The sequence below is a fragment of the Ixodes scapularis genome, unplaced genomic scaffold, assembly GCF_016920785.2.
Source record: "Ixodes scapularis isolate PalLabHiFi unplaced genomic scaffold, ASM1692078v2 PGA_scaffold1__304_contigs__length_218370807, whole genome shotgun sequence".
NCBI lineage: Eukaryota > Metazoa > Arthropoda > Arachnida > Ixodida > Ixodidae > Ixodes > Ixodes scapularis.
Genome location: NW_024609846.1, coordinates 116,756,207 through 116,773,025, shown reverse-complemented (window position 1 = coordinate 116,773,025; position 16,819 = coordinate 116,756,207). Strand labels below are relative to the sequence as shown.

At 44.2% G+C, this 16,819-nt stretch overlaps 1 protein-coding gene across 2 annotated transcripts; it reads right to left on the bottom strand.

Moving 5' to 3' along the window:
- Nucleotides 1-8,628: 8,628 nt before the first annotated feature.
- LOC8028338 lies at nt 8,629-16,599 on the bottom strand. 2 transcript variants are annotated; one of them, XM_002410845.5, is made up of 3 exons: nt 16,201-16,599; nt 10,642-10,759; nt 8,629-9,588 (listed from the first exon to the last, which is right to left on the bottom strand). In XM_002410845.5, exons 1-3 carry the CDS (start codon nt 16,300-16,302, stop codon nt 9,011-9,013), a joined length of 798 nt encoding a protein of 265 aa, XP_002410890.3. In that variant the 5' UTR covers nt 16,303-16,599; the 3' UTR covers nt 8,629-9,010. The 2 variants fall into 2 exon arrangements, with proteins under 2 accessions (XP_002410890.3, XP_029823473.2); XM_029967613.4 differs by lacking the exon at nt 16,201-16,599 and adding an exon at nt 11,775-12,526.
- Between the last annotated feature and the right edge of the window lie 220 nt (nt 16,600-16,819).

The following is a 16,819-nucleotide window of genomic DNA, read 5'->3' as shown; positions in this document are numbered from 1 at the left end:
CCCCATTTCCGTAAAAAGTATGCACTGCGATCCCTTGCTCCATAACATGCCTACACTACTTAAAAACTTTGTTATCGACTTCACCGACATGCATTGCTTAATTAAGAAGATACTTTGAGCTGAACAATTTTCGTTTCATTTATACTATCTAACAATTATCTGTATTTGTGCAGAGTCACCGGATCCAGCCAATCTTCCTTGCAAGCTCTTCGTCCGGTGTCCACATCCCAGCAGACCAATTTCTTTGCTGGAGATGAAGTACCAGTTGAAGTTCAAGTGGAAGTTCAGCTTACAGGTGCCGTGTGTGTTGCCTTCAAGCATGCGTCTTGGGACATTACTTTGTGCTTCTTCGTGGCACTGAAATGAGATACAACGGTGCCCGGCCTTAAAGTAAACCGTTTTTTTTTTTTTTTTTTTTTGCATTCCGAAAGTAAATGACGCATTTTTAAAAGCCCGCCCCAGCATAGAGCTAGAGGTTGGGACAAGATTTCAGTGTTTCAGAACTTAGCGTTATCTGATTCCAACGTATATTTTCTTTTTTCTTAAAGTAAAAACAAAACGAAAGATGAAAGACGTTTACAAATCTCTGTAATGCGAAATTAGAGCGCAGCTCTTGAGGAGGAGAGGGAATGATACAGAGGGGAGGGTATGCCCCTCCTCGTTTTCCGTACCCTCTCCTCCTCCTCCTTTCCGCCTTCATCTCCTCCTTCACCTCTCCTCCTTCTCTCCCCTCCTCCGTACTCTCCCCTCCTCTCGTAATTTACCCGCTAAATTTAGCTGAACAATTGACGCCACGTGACCTCAACAAAAATTTCGTTTCCCAGCTAAATTTGGCGGGGAAAATGACGTCACATGACTTGGTGTCACGTCACCTATGAACAAATTCAGTTTCTCTGCTAGATTTAGAGGGAAAATTGGCGTCACGTGATCTCAACATCAATTCAATTCCCCGCTAAATTTAACGCAGTATCGGTGAGCGGGAAAAATTTAGCGAAAAAAAAAACGCATTAGAAGTTATTCCGGCAAGGGGGATTTTTATGTTAATGCTGAATAAGCAGCGGTGAAGGCCTGCTTGGGCGCCGCTGCGCGCTCATTTACGGGATTTCATCACGTGGATACCTGTTTGCAGGCAGAGGTACTAGGTGGTGTCAATGTGGCTTCGTATGTAACGCGTCCACACAAAGAGACTCGCCGAGCTAAACTGTCGGAGTTCGTAACATTATACGCTGATACTTTATACGCTCAGTGAGTATGGCAGAAACATTCCAACGTGTCATTTCTGAACGGCAATATACAGTGTCCCCCCCCCCCCCCCCCCAAAAAAAAAAAAAAAAAATGTGCAGGATTTTTGTTTCTGTTTTCACCGCAAAAATAAACTATGCATTGCCTAAAACATTCTCCGGCCAAATGTAGCGCTAGTGGCCAGAACCTAATGCCAAAGTTTTAGAGCTTTCTTTCATCTCTTGCAATGGGAAAATGGCGGCCGACGGAGTTGTCGAATACATGGTGCTGAATGGCACCAATTACCGAAAACGGGCGAAAACGGTACACATTTTCCCATTGAAAATTTCAGAAAAGCACATATCTTGTGAATGAGATAGCGTTAAGTTTAGACATTTGGGAACCTGGTTTGGAGCACTATATCCCTACATTTGGGCGGGGAGTAAGGGTTAGGTAATTTATTGTTGCGTTAAAAAAAAAACTGTGTTTTTTTGTTGTTGTTGATAACAGATATTTGGTGATGCTTTATAGACCTTTGCATCACTTACCACCCGGGGTAAAAAATGCTGAGTCACTGAGCTGTGTACGCCTGCGCAGAGCAGAGTTAAAGCGCACGCTCAGAAGGCGTTCCACAGCCGAACAGACCAAGATGGCAGCGAGCAGAAAGTGATTTTTGCAAAAGGTCTACAGGGAGTTAAAATATCACATTCTCTGAAGAAGATCACAGTGATGTGCTGTTTTACTGGCTCGTGCGTAATACCTGCTTGCATTGTACCTTTTGAAAATGAATGATTTGATTTTGTATGATTACTTGTCTCTTTGGTAATTGTATACAGTATTTGGAGGTATTACCGGCAAAACGAGACAGAATATAACGACTCAAATCTTTCAGTCCAAAAATATTTCTGATTCGTATTAGTATTATTTGTCTCATAAAAGCCAATTCAACTCCAGACTAACTTCTCACTGTAAACTTTAACACGGAAAATGTAGCTTTTATAGTAGAAATGTGTACTGGTTTACAAATGGATCTAATATTCGAATTAATGAGAATATTTACGTTGTTCTATGTATATGATTTTCTTTTGGAAGTAACCATGGCTTATGACGCTTTGTTACGTAATTATAAAAAGCGTAAACTTCAGGTGTTTATTGTCATACGCGTGGCATCGCCTATATTTCTACAAAGGTTGTCTTGTGCGCGACCCTAAGTGTTTAAATTGGTTGATACATGAGGGTTTTTGACGCACGGTTGTTCAAAGAAATCAGTCATGTTGTCGTTTCGCACAGTCACTGTGAACATAAAGTACGCACGACTGAGCATGTCTTTAAGTTGCAACGACGATTATTTAAGCAAGCAGTTATTAATGATTTTCTTTTATTTCATCGAAGAAACAAAACATAATCCAGTGTAACAAGAACAAGCTGAAGTAATGCACAGGACTGACTGTTAAAAATACTTTGTTTTTTAACCTACTGTCTACGTGTAGACTGTAGTGAGGTGGTAAGCTAGGCGAGTTGGTACTGGTTGAACATTATGAAAAAATTGCGCACAAATAGCACACGTAGATGATTTTTTACTAATCTACAAAGGAACTCTAGAAGACGATATAGTTCCTATGTTATAGACATTTTTCTACAGTGAGGTTTTGGATTTCTCTTTAATTTTGAAATGCCCAAGAAAGGCATTATGCAATTTTGGATCTTTGGATATCTCTCTAACCTAATCACTTCTGCTGGTCCTTCTCACCCTGTTCAAAAAAAGCTATCCTACCCCCCCCCCCCCCCATTACACATCTTCACATTCTAAGGTTGTAAAAAGGGGCGTAGCTTCTTCCTGTATATTATCGGTTCTAAATAAGTAATGTTTTCATGCATCAAAGCCAGTTTATACCCTCAAATTGAAAGACTGCAATAATCTGGTTATCCGTCCCAGATTCTAACAGAAGTGGTGGGATCTTCGAATAAAAAAAAGTAAATGAACCGAAAAAGTCAGGCAAGATGTAAAAAAAAAAAAATGGATGGTGGTTATGCCGTACTTACATAAAATTTCCCACAATATCGAGCAGGGGGCCAATCGGTATGGTGTCCCCTTAATGCTCTCTGTCCCTCAAAAGATGAGTCAATTCAATCCAAGGCACGAGCTAAAGCTGAAAACATTTAAAATCACACGTGCTTGAAGAAACACGCCTCTCCCTTCGTGCCCAGTTCATTGGAGGTGGTCTGCAATATGCCCCTTTACTGTGGTAGATCTTACGCCGGTCAAACTGGGCGGTGTTTGCATTGCACTGTACAACCTGCTCTTGTGTACCTTACTTAAAACAGATGACTGAATTAGGTCGGCACAGAGACAAAAACACATCAGAGAAATATGTGAAGCGTTCATTATCTCCGCCTTGCGAGACCGCTGTGTCAGCCAAGGAAATTTATTTTTTAAAGAGTAGCGAATATGGGGGAGGTCGTTGCCGCGCCCCTCGTTCATGCCGCACGCTCCTGCTTCTTTTTTTCCTTTTCCACATACAATGCATTTGAGTTGCGAGTTAGCGCTTGTATGTCTTCTGTGTTCCGTTCCTGCCCTTGTCGTCGTCTTTTTGGGCACTATTATTTCATCATGCTCTACGTGTAGAACTTGCACCTTAAAAGAATTGCCTCCCATAATTGTGCCTACGTGTTTTTATCAGGAATTTTGGCAATTTAGGTGTACAGGACGCTTCCAGAAACGCCAACCAAATCGTTCATGCAAAAAGTACGCATGGCACACACACAAAAAGAGTCGACGTACAATCGGTTTCAACCAAAGGAACTATTTCAGAAAATTGATAAGGTTCGGTAGGATAGACCCCTCTCGAAAGTCTACCGTCTGTTGTGTAAGTTGTGGAACCCCTGCACAATGGAGGACTCATACGACACACAGCAGAGTCAACGCTACGAGACGATGGGTGGACACGCTCAGCGCCAAAAGCGCAACGTCATTGTGCCTGTTGCCTGCGTGTGTGTACGTTGTCGTCGACTAAACCAATCATGCGCAGGCATGCAGCCGTAACCTCACGATTTTATTGTACGCGTTAGTGCTTGTGTTAATTCCAGTTTTAGATTGGCGCGTTCAACGGTGTCGATTGCTCCGCCATTGTGAGGTGGTTCGGACTGTCTAATGTTTGGCACCTGACTTTCGGAAGTTTTTCTTTTAGAGCGCAGCTCTTAGGCGCCCGTTTCCGGCTTGAGCGGCGTCGGCATCGCCGTCAGCGTAACCGCGAGGTCACGTGACCCCCCCCCCCCCCCCCCTGAGGTCACGTGACCTTGGGGTCCTTTTTTTATTTTTTTTAGGGCGCGGTTCTTACGGGCTCGTTTCCGTGTTTCGCGGCGTCGGCGTCGGCGTAACCGCGCTAAATTTAGCGAAAAATTGACGACAAGTGACCTCAACATCAATTCAATTCCCCGCTAAAGTTAGCGGGGATATTCAGTTTCTTCGCTAGATTTAGTGGACAAATTCAGTTTCTCCGTTAGATTGAGAGGGGAAATTCCCCGCTAAATTTAGCGGAGAATTGAATTGGCGTTGAGGTCATGTGACGTAAATTTTCCCTCCAAATCTAGCTAGAGGAGAAATTGAATTTGTTCATAGGTTACGTGACACCAAGTCACGTGACACCATTTTCCCCGCTATATTTAGCTGGCAAACTAAATTGGTGTTGAGGTCACGTGGTGCCAATTTTTCAGCAAAATTTAAAGGGGGAAACTGTGGGAGGAGGGCAGGGTATGGAGGAGGAGGAGGGGAGGGTACGCAGGGCAAGGAAGGGAGGCAAGAATTGTTGGTCACAATATATGTATATATATATTATTCTTTGTCAGGTTTTTTTAGCACGATATATCGCAAAACCAAAATACCTCAAGAGCTGCGCTCTAATTTCGCATTAGAGGGATTTGTAAATATTTTTAAATTTTTTATTACTGAACTTAAACATATGCCTCAGGCATAAACTATTTGAGCGTCATCGGAATCCGCCATATCAAACCACTCTACAAAAATAGAAGGCACGTGCGGCAGTTTATGGCATTGAACAAAACGAAAAGGCACTCAATGTGAACGCATTTTCAAGTTTCGGCATTCCCATCAAACAAAACGCATCTTTGTGCCGGCTGTCCGCCTTGTCCCGCTTACCGCGGCCAAAGGACGCAACTACCAATTCGCCTCCTTCGTAGCAGGAAAGGAAGTGTGACGCGAGCCGGCGAAATAAAACGTTGTACTGTTCGAATGACATTGCAAAAATAAACTTGGTGACTTGCGTTCCCTTCCGTCATGCGAAGACCGCTTGGCTGCGCACATTCGTGGCGCGCTTCGGTCACGGGTAGCGGACCGGCTCACTCAAAGATGCACTCCGATAGGAAGCCGAAACGGAAATACGCGTCCTAACTAAACATTTCTTCTTTTTTTTTTTTCCGGGAGATTTCAGGACGCTTTACGTGTTTTGTAGCTTTGTAAAGTGAACTCATTTAGTGATTTTTGATGACGCCCAGCAATTTTACAGCTGACACAATACATTTAAACTTACTTGCGGAAAAGTTAGTTACCCCAAAATAACAAATAATCCAATCATCGCTTACCCTATTAATCTTCCGGTATAAACCCTTCGGCTGAGACGAATAGGATATCATTCTTTTTTATATTTGGTGCGCTTTTTTTTACGTAAACAAATATGAGCCTGCTCTAATACCTTCTTGAAAAGCTGCTCATTTCTTCCTGTTCAGTGATCTCTTATTTGCTACTATATTAGAAAATAATAGTTACGTGGTTTTCGTGCAATTTTCCTCTGAGCGGGAATCTCGTTCGTCCTGGCCGATAGTGTGCCGTAGTAATCCGATCATGATGGCCGTGTTACCACAGCTATGTATTTGGTTTTTCTGACAAATTTTAAAATTATGTTTCTCCCACCTTGGCTACCCTTCGGCGGGCGGTAGTGTCTTTAAAAGACGTTAGCAATGTTGCGTTTTAAAACACTCTGCTCTTTTTTAAATTATTTTTTAGTTGTCGCGCAAGTCATCTAAGTTTGAAAGTAGTCAAGAACAGGTTGGCCCTCTGCCTGGGTCTAGAATTCGTGTGACTCAACGTTGCGTGTGACTGCTTGGTGAGAACAGCTTAAAATTGACAAAAATGTTCGAGGCAAAGACCACTATAATAATGTCTCTAGTCTGCTATAGTACTTTGCTGTAGTGAATGTTCAGTTGGAAATAGTGTTTCAGTCACGGTTTTAATTTTGGTACGACTTTCACTTGCATTGACTACTTGTTTGATACTGCTTGCTTTACGCAGGGTTCAAACATGACGCCCTGGTTCGCGCTTGTTCGCGCTTCGAACACGCGAGGACATCTCGCGGAAAGTCGGCGAATTAGACCGAACGTCACGTGTCAGGCCAGAATGGCGTCGCCCCCGTAGTTTCAGTTTCGTTTTTTATGGTAGTTTTGGATCATAATAATCACGGCCCGGGGGCTGACCAGTGCCTGATATGCTGGTAGCTCCATCTTATTGGAGTTGTTTTTGGAAAAAAACCGAAGGAAACATAACAGGACGCTCTGCATGGTTTCTGTACCTTCCAAGTCCTCCGAAACAACTGGTAGTAGAGGCCTGCGTCAACGAGACAGATCACTCTACATAGAACTACAATTAAAAACGAGCGTGTTGGTTAATATACTTCGTCTCACCCTAGCATGGACTAACCGCGAAGGCTGTGCTAGCGCGAGCGGCCAGCCTTGACTGCCTTGACTTGAGCACTTGCTGCACGAGCGCTCGTGCAGCCGCCGCGGCTTCATTCAAAGCGACTAGCTCGCGCTTTTAGCACGCGCGGCCAACAATAGTCCATACTAAGGTGAGACAAAGTATAGATACACAACTTGAAAGTATAGAACAGCGAGGACAAGGACGGGAACAGGACATCTTTCCTGTTACCTTATGCTCGCGTGCGTGTAAGGCCATTTTTATTATATTTTTCCTAGGCATTGTGATTTTTTTCAGCAATATAACTTTTCGGCAGAAAGAAAAGCTACCTCTGGGAAGGGGTCTGAGCGTATAAATCCGTTGGGGAGCGGAGGGGGGGGGGGGGGGGGGGGTTCTTTACGCTATAAATTTCTTTTGCGATGCGGTTTTTAGAAAAAAATCAGAATGACTTTCCTGCGCTCTCATTTTTGTGCTCTCTCACTGACGATGAAGTTTTATTTGTTTAATTTTTTTGTGTGTTTTTGTTTGATACGTTGCAATGTTCTTGCTATTTGGTAGGCAAAACAATCTTTTTTGTAAAAAATATTTTTTAATCTTTTTTCTCGATAAATAGTATATAGGTTATGCTAAATGTGATGTCTTTTTCTTTTGTGTGTGTCTTTTTTGGTCTCTCCTTTACTGGGTCACGTCACACAAACTCGACTTTGATGGGCTTAATATTTTGTATTTCTAACATCATTAAGAAAAGTATAAACTAACCGAAACATCTATTTTAAATCCCGTTTGTTTATTTTGGTGCTTCAAAAATATGTGATAAAAAATGGAAGCGTCGCTACTCAGCATGTTCAAAATATTCGCTAGCATTCGGTAAAAATAGTAACAATTAAATAACATTACCAACGAAAGAAGATATGTAATTTTGTATATTAATAATACGTAATTATTTATTTGTTACCACCACTCTTCCCATAATTAACAGCGCAGGAAAATCTCACCTATACCTTTCTAGAAATTTTTGTGAGATTAGGTTATATTATAGAAGAGGGCTACTGGCTGATTTAGATGAGCTCAACACGGCACGACTTTAGGCTGAGGGTAGCCCTGGGACCAGTAGGCAAAGCTAAAGTACCAGTTGTACGAAACTTCAAAATTGTTTTATACATTAATTTATAGTTACTATTATCGGGCCTTTTATATTCTATACTTGCGGGGTGTGAAAGAGTTAGTACTAAGATAAACTGAGAAAAACTGTTGTCAAATACTGTTATTATGATAGTCGAAACTGAGTAAACGTTTTTTTAGTGGAGAATCACTGCGGCCCACATATGTAAGCCGCAGTATCTTTTCAATAAGAACAGAAAATAAATAAATTACTCTTCTAGAAAAACTATAGATAGTGTTTTGTATTCTTTAAGAAAAGAAAAACGAACTTTTCTTAATATCAGTTAAGAAACCTGTCCCGCTTTCTCTTGTAGCAAAAATACCCGCTTGTATAGCCGCGTTTGTAATCAGTGCCCAGAACACATTACACTGAGAAGCACTGGTCCGGGGAAGAGTCGAATCTTGCTGTTACCTTTTGATGTACTAAATGTTAATGTCTGGAGAATTTTCTTTTGATCTGCTGAAAGTTGTGTAGAGGGTCAAAATTTCCGACTGCTTGAGCGTCAATAAACATATAGCGACAACAAACCAAGGAGAAATGCGCTTAAATATAGCTTTATTAGACCTTGTTGTTCGTCGCCTTCCGCGTAAGGGAAGTACATTGTCCGCTATAAATTATCAAAATGCTCGCGGCAAGACGTTCGCGATGAGAAAACAAAAATAGCATCCAATATGCAGCGCAGAACTTGTGACGCTGCTCTTGAGTGCTTATGCAGCTTTGTTTTGCTTTCACTAAAAAACGGGGCACATGAATCTCACTTGTCAGCCAATACCGACCGACTTCCAATGCTCACACTCGTCTGAAGAAGACGAGCGGTCCAATACAGATGTGACACGCACACCAACACAGACTGTTCCAGAGACTCTACAAGCTGGCCAAAAAGCCACGTCCAGAAACAACGCCACCGACGATCGCCCTTACTACTCCTCGGCTTCGGTTCTCCGCGAGAAGGACACCAGTTCGTATCCGGCGAGGGCGCAGTCCTCCAGGACTAGTCTCTCGAGGGTCGCCTGCTGGGCCTTTCGGGGCTTGACCAGGAAGGCGACGGCGTTGACCTTAACCCTGTTCCAGGTCAGCTGCCTGTCCAAGAGCCTGTTGCTCACGCTCAGGAACTTGGCGTGGAAGGAGACCCTTATCTGCTTCTCGACTGTCCCGTCCTGCAGGACGTCGGTGCCCAGTTCCGTCTGGTCGCGGAGTAGCTCGGCGACCAGAAGGTCTCCGCAAGGCTCTTCGCTGTCGGAGTCTCTGATGCGAAAGCGGTCTCCGACCTCGAGGGCCACCGGAGAGAAGCCGTAGCCCTGCGCGATGGTGTCCGAGTAGAAGTAGTTGTCGTTGTCGTTCAGGCCCCCTGGGGGCGCCTCAAAGGTGATCCTCTTCCCGTAGCCCCTGCCCACACTCTCTAGGGTGAGGGCCCGACCGTCGAAGAGCTGTCTTGACGTGCGGTTCACGCGGACCCGGTAGCGGAATCCTGGCACGACTCGCTTGTCCACGTAGGTACCTGCGGGCAGAAGAAAACAACTTATTGCAAATTCGTCTACGTGTGTGATCCCACTCAGAAAGGCAGTGCTTATAAACGTATCTCCACAGAGAACACCTCACTGAAAAACGTTAATTATACTTTCATATCACGTCTTCCCACCACTCGCAGCACGTGCGCATTTGCGCGAGGGAATGTGGTAGAGCATTTTATTAAAATAGTTATGCTTGACAACTGAGAATTCTAAGCAACATACCAGGTGTGTAATTAAGAAGCTGATGTGTTCAAAAATGAAAGCTAGAATTCATAAAAACCTGAATTTGAGAAAGGAAATACTGAACAAATATTACTTATGTGTGACCATGCTACGGTAGAGGAGTTTAATATCAAGAATTATAAGGTGGTCTTTAAATTTGTCGGTGGTTTTTAAATTTATATTTATATAAAATTATATTATATATTATTAATAAATTTATATAAAATTATAAGGTGGTCTTTAAATTTATCTCAAGCTGACCTTTCACGAGAGCAGTTCACAGACATTTATCAATATAATACATTCTGAATAGTTACTAGAATGTACTAAAATAATTCCAAACGGAAACCTTGTCAAGATAATGGATGAATAGAAAATAACGAAGCTTGTATCTTTCATCCCCACGTCTCATTTAGCCGACTTGCGGTCTTAAGGTTCAACATGACGTATTTAAATAACGGGCTCACAAAACCCTAGAAACCTTTGCCGATCAGATCTATTGTTCCAATGTCATTGAATGACATGCGCAGGCATAGAAGCGTGACTTAAGAACGTCTGACTTTGTATACATTTTTAAAAGCCGTTAAGCGTAATGCGTGGTGTAATGATAGAGCGGAACAGAAATATTATTGGACGAACTTCCGCTGCGTTGAGTCATCTATCTAATAAGTGAATACAATCGCATGGATCAAGGGCAATGTAGTCCGACTTATAGCTGCGAATTCACACTTCATAAGAAACGTACAGAGTCAATTACACAATATGAGACGTTACAAGTTGGCCTACGTCGCAGGTAGACACGGTCAAGGTCGACTTACCGATAACGGGAAACTCATGAGGCCGGAGACCGTTGACAACGTAACTGGTGGGCACATCGTTGACGTCTTCACCGCGGACGATGTAGAGAAAGTCGCTCTGCGCTGGCTTGATGGCATTCTGCATCAGAGAGGGAGATGAAGAAATAATTAAAATTGTCAGAAACGCTTTGCTGGTTACAACTAAGTTAAGGTTAAAGAGTACAAACAGGTTATCGTCGCACATTTTGAAGGTGAAGACTTGCAATCCGGCATGAGAGATCACTACCAGCAAGATAGGCAGCCAGCGTTTTTTTTATAAGCTAAGTTAGATCCAAGGACGCATTGGCAGGTTCAAGAGCATTTTAAGTAACAAGCAGCTTCTACAGCCACGGGAGAGCAGAGTGAGGTTTAGGGTGATGAGTTAAAAAAAGAGTAAAACTGTGCGCGCGCGCGTGCCCACCTCGTGTTGTTATTTTCCCCGGCAGTGCTTGGGACATCTGCCAACCGTCGCCCGCGTGTAGAGGACTCGGAAGGTGCCCGGTGCACGCCATAAAATAAACCGGAGAGTCTGCTCTGACGTAAGAAGAATGGAAGTCCCACTTTTGTTCGTTCGGTGGATCTGTGTTGATGCTTTCCGCGAGCTGGGAGAGAAGGGAGTAAACCGTGATTTGCTTCCCCTTCGTTTTTTTTTTTTCTTTCGCGTTTCACGGTCGAGGTGAAAGCGTTGCGTAACAGCGAGAGAGAGGATGTTTTTGGAACATCTGTCGGGTGGGAGAGAGACGAAGCGAGAGAGGCCGAAGGAGGAATGAGAGAGGAAACCGCAGCTGCGCCAAAACGCCGATGCTAAAAGCGGAATCGCCGTCATCGCAAATCGTTCAGTCCCTGAGCCAATTCCCAAAACCGTTTATAAAATACCTCTTCGGACACTCCTAGGCGCCTTATTCGCTCACTCTAGAACAAATGAGCCACTGATGTTCTCGTTCCGAATTAACACTTGGCACGCCGACCCTACACTCCACCTGTCTTGAGAAGCTTGTGTCATCAGAGACGAAGAAACCTCGCTCTTTGAGGCACCGACGAAACGAAGCACGCACGCGCGTCCACGCACGAGGCGTGCGTTAGGCCTAACGCCTGTTTCAGGGATTCCTACTAACCCTAGCTAAGCCCTGGGGTAAGAGCGCCGTGCGCGGTGGTTCGCTGAGGTAGTCCCGGCACTGGAGCTGGTTCTCGGTGCTGCTGCCATGCAGGAGAAGTTCGTGTTGACAGCGGTGCTTCTCCGCACCCCAGAAGGCCTCCAACTGTTGCCAGCAGTCTCCTTGTGCGTCGGTCGAGCGCTCGCAATGTGGCAGGGCCTCGCCACTGGGCTCCACTTGTTCGGACTCGGCGCCGCTAAGCGGCACCAGACTCGGGCCTTCGCATGCCGACAGAGAGCTGTTGTACTCCGAGAACCTGCTTTCCATTGAACGGTGGGCGAGATTTTTTTTCTCGGAAGGCGAGTCGGGCGATGTGAAACAGGACACGGTTTCTTTGTCTACGGCAGTGGGTTTCAGATGGACGGAGGTGGTGGCGTCGTGGCCGTCGGTCGGGACGTTGTCGTGGTCCAGGAGGGGTGACCGGAAATTATCGGTTCTGTTAATGCGTCGATTCTTTATGCTTCTTTCAGCCGGCCGGTGTCTGTGGCGCGCGATTCTGCGTGACCGTTCCGAAACTGAAAACGTCTGGAGTGGAGGCGCGCGTGCTGCCGCCGGGCTTATTATAGCCTCGGTGTTCGCTCTCACATGACGTTTCTCGCGCAAGCGCACAGCCGGCTCAGCACGGGGTTCGCACGTGTGCAGTTCTCCGGACGGACCAATGGAAACCCGGGCGTTGAGCGAGCCCCCCTTTCTTCCTCTAAACGCCAACGCGTATTTCGAGTGGGAAAGGAGAGAATGCGCTCCACTCTCTCGAAGATAAGGAGAGGAAGGTAGTAGTCATGGCTGATGTGACGCCGTCCGTATGCTCTGCATGTACTGGCTTGCTCCTCCGGCATTACGAAGCTATAGCGCTATAACTAAATGGCTATACGCCTTCCGGAGCATAACGATGACGCCAGGCATAAATACGTGTTTAATCGTGCTGATGTCAATCGTAGCGCGCGTTACTTCGGAAGCCAGGAAGGAAAGGCCGAGAATGCGAACGAAATGGCCTCCAGACATTCAATCACTCATGTACACGACTCGTCGGCTGTGACTCGTAGGAAAATTACCGAACGACGCTATTATCTCTCCTCTGGGTAAATGGCGTTCGCGTTGTTCTGTTGGCGGTAAAAAGATTAATAAGGGATAAAACAACATCACAGATGTGTTCACGTGAAACTCGCGGCCATCTTCGTTGTTAGCTCGGACCACGTGGAACTGTGACGTCGAAGAAATAGAACCCCGGCTTGCGTGCTACCATTTGAAACGTAAATGGAATTTAATTATATTACATTTTACAGGGTTCGTGTAGAGTGCATTGTTTCGTCGTGATAAATTAGAATAATATCTTGGGTTGTTACCATGCGTTGCTCTATGCACGTGTCTGCCCTTCTACACATAGCACTTCTGATTTTTCTAAAAAAATGCCACGATATAACATTTTGTTGAATTAACTTAAACATTGGCACCGTACAAACTGGTGGAGCTAATCATATGGCTGTTCGTTGTAACATGTACAGAGGAACATACTTTTTCCACGAAGTAATCTCTTTTTTCTAAATTATATGAACAGTAGTAGTAAACTCTTTTGAAATAAAAGTTAAAAACTCAGTCCTTAACCAGAAACAGCGGCTTTCAACTGGCCATGACTACAAAAAGGTATGGCCAATTGTGGAATTTCTTCACACCGTCATCGGGAGCAATGCCTTCGATAATCTATTCACACACACTCGCACACGCGCGCATATATATATATATATATATATATATGTGTGTGTGTGTGACTGAAAAGAAAAGAAAACCTTTGGTTTCGTAGGAACGGAAGTGGTTGCGTCGTGGCCGTCGGTCGGGACATTGTCTTGGTCTAGGAGGGGTGACCGGAAATTATCGGTTCTGTTATGCGTCGGTTCGTTTTGCTTCTTCTAGCCGATGTCCATTGCGCGCGATTCTGCGTGACGGTTCCGAAACCAACAGTTATACCTAGGGTTTGGAGTTTTCGGTTTAAACCGATAAAAGTACGCCGAATATATTTTCTAAAATTTGGTTTTAACCGAAAACGTCAGTTTTTTTTTAGGGCCGCGTCGAGGTGGGTGGGGGCGGGGGGGGGGGGGGGGAGGAGGAGAGAGAGAGAGAGGACGTTGCAAGTTTCGACATTGTGTGACGCCTTCGTGATTTCCCTCTTCCAAGGTTCAACATGCAACAGAAGAGGTCTTGGATTGGCCTTCGCGGGACATCTGTGTCCTTTCTGTGATCGATTTTTTGAAAAAAAAAAAAAAAAAAAAATTGGGGGCTAGGTATGAAGTTTTTCGCTTCATGCACTTCAGAGGACATCGAAGAAAGCCATTACTACCTTTTTTAACACCCTCTCTCAAACTTCCCTGTGACTAAACATAAATAGAATAGATTTTTTTTTTTTTGCTATTTTGCTGGTTTTTGTATGGTCATCACCTCAGACGAAGACGTCATCAAAATGGGAAGGAAAAAGAAGCGCGCTGAAGATTATGCCCGCGAATTCCGCGATTTTGAGGTCTGCCCTGACGGAAGTTGTAGCGAAGACCAGGTATGTATATGTGCCGTTATCGTTTGAGTGATCACCAATATCACAGCTACAAGGATATCAATCGGACACCTGATCCGGTGTCCGATTGTGTTTCTTTCAAATTAACCGAAAAAAAACGGTAAACTCTTTTGTAAAAAAAATATACCCCCCCCCCAAAAAAAAAAAAAAAAAAAAAAAACCGAAAATGGAATTTTAAAATACGCACCGAAAAAATTTTCAAAGATAGAAACCTAAAAAGTGGAACCCTAGTTATACCTAGGGTTCGGAGTTTTCGGTTTAAACCGATAAAAGTACGCCGAATTCATTATGAGAAATTCGGTTTTAACCGAAAAAGGTCAGTTTTTAGGTTCGGCATTTTCGGTTTAAATTAATAAAACTGATAAACGTACGTCGAATCCATTTTCTAAAATTCGGTTTTAACCGAAAAAGGTCACTTTGACTTTCCAGTCGTGCCGCAGAGCCGTGACGAAAAAGTGGAACGACAGTGTCTATCGAAACGTGTCCGAATGTATGGGATGCACGGGTGCCATCATGACGTTTTGGTTTAATGTGCGCATCATCGATCGGAACGTGAAGTCCGAAATGCCCCATGACTTCGCTATGTACGAGCGTGTTTCCAAACTCGTTGTAAGGAAGACTGACTTGATGCAAGCTCTGCATGTTGTGTTGTGCGTTAAAATGTCGCACCGTGTCTCTTTTGGCGGTCACGTTTGGTTGATGTACGGTTTACTTTCGTATGTACGGTTTACTTTTAAATCACAATACTCACTTAACTGCAGTTTTGAACTTAAAAAAAAGCATCAAAATATTATTTTTATATTTATGGAGCTGCCAAGGGTTGCTCCAGCCACATGTGTGCCCTTCTACCGTACGTACTTTACGAAGTTGTCTTGTTAGATATTTTTTTCTATAAAAATGGAGAGGAGTTTAAATAATGCCGGATTTTTACGCTACTTTAAGAATAAGTATAAAAGCCGATTACATATTGTCCTACTAATTTCTTATTCGTCAGCGCTATTGTAGCAGCGTCAAAAGTTGGGCCCTTTTTGTTTATGATTGGTTCAGCGATGATATGACACGTACATAAACATGACGAACACCATAATGGTGCGCTTTTGACGCTGTCTGATTCGTCGCATCGGCTGCGTCTGCACTTAATGTAAAGCAAAGTAACGATGCCTTAAAAAAAACAGGCTGCCCGAGATCCTTTTTCCGGAACACACCAAGTGATTCTCGAATTTAATACTCTAACAGTAAGTAAATTCAGGCTTTTTCAAATTACCGCACCATGAACGACTGTTAAACCAATCTGTTCATTATCTTCGTAAGAATCATGGATAGTTAGCGACTAGCAAAACAAATGCTCCACCGAAGCGCGGAAAACAAAGCTGGTTTCTGTAGCAGGACTGCTGATCTCACAAACTTCCGAACCCCGGTTTCCCGGAATAACCGCAATATTGCACAATGGTTTTAAACAGACAAGTTTAAAGAAAGAGAAGACCCTTTATACGGCAAGAAGCGAAGCGCAATAACCACAAAACAGCCGAGTCTACTACAGTGGAGCGTTTTTCTCGTGGGAAAGTATTTTGAAAAAAACTAAGCTGTTTGTTGTTTTAAAGTGTGTCTACTGAAACCACACCATTGAATGACTCGTCCGGCGTGCCTCAACGAAATCGCCCGGACATTCACCGTCGCCATCAGTATACCGCCTCTCAAAATTATGTACGTTATTTATGAGACTCGTGAGTTTTGTTATATAAACAATTACAACTTTTGTATCAGCGTCTGATGACCTCGATATTAAATTATAATTGACGCGTGGCCCGTGATAAGGTTGTTATTTACCTGTTGTTCATGCAGTGAAGAGTAGGTTGTTTCTTCGATACACTTCGGGGGAACACTGTAGATATCGGGCACTCTTGAGTCACTGAGCCTGGGCTGAGGCATGGCAAGCACTATTCGACAAAGTCACTCTCGCAAATCAGTCGTGGACACCGGACCTGCGCTTTTTATATCAACCCGACGTGCTCAATGGCAAGCACCGCGGTGTCTGCTCTCCTCGCCTAATATTTTGCCTACCGCTAAGTGTTGCCTGATGATTTCAACCCAGAGATTAAAAAAAATGTTATCCCCGATGTCCAAGCAGAAAAGGCTGAGTCAGTGGAGAAGATGTATAAAAGCGATAACTTTGCGCAGCTCAAAGCCCTCTTTCTCGATGACGTCAAAGAGTACGCCGCCGCGATTGGCTCTCTTTAGTGAGGTCAGCTTGAAGCTGAAAGAATGGAGAGGAGGAAGCACTGCGCGGAACTTCCCGCTCTCCTTATCAGAGAGGTAGTACAACGTGGCGGCACCTCCTCCACCTTGACCGAACCGCAGTGAGATATATATCTCGATGACCGCAGCGTCCGCAGCGTGACCAAGCGCGTTTTCAGAGTCCTCGGGCGGCCCTTATCGGACGCGGACT

Coding starts and splice junctions, on each gene's coding strand:
- LOC8028338 (XM_029967613.4), bottom strand. CDS start 12,080: ATGGAAAGCAGGTTCTCGGAGTACAACAGCTCTCTGTCGGCATGCGAA. Junction 10,760..11,774: donor TACCCCAGGGCTTAGCTAGG/GTTAGTAGGAAT, acceptor TCTCTGATGCAG/AATGCCATCAAGCCAGCGCA. Junction 9,589..10,641: donor TCATGAGTTTCCCGTTATCG/GTAAGTCGACCT, acceptor TTCTGCCCGCAG/GTACCTACGTGGACAAGCGA.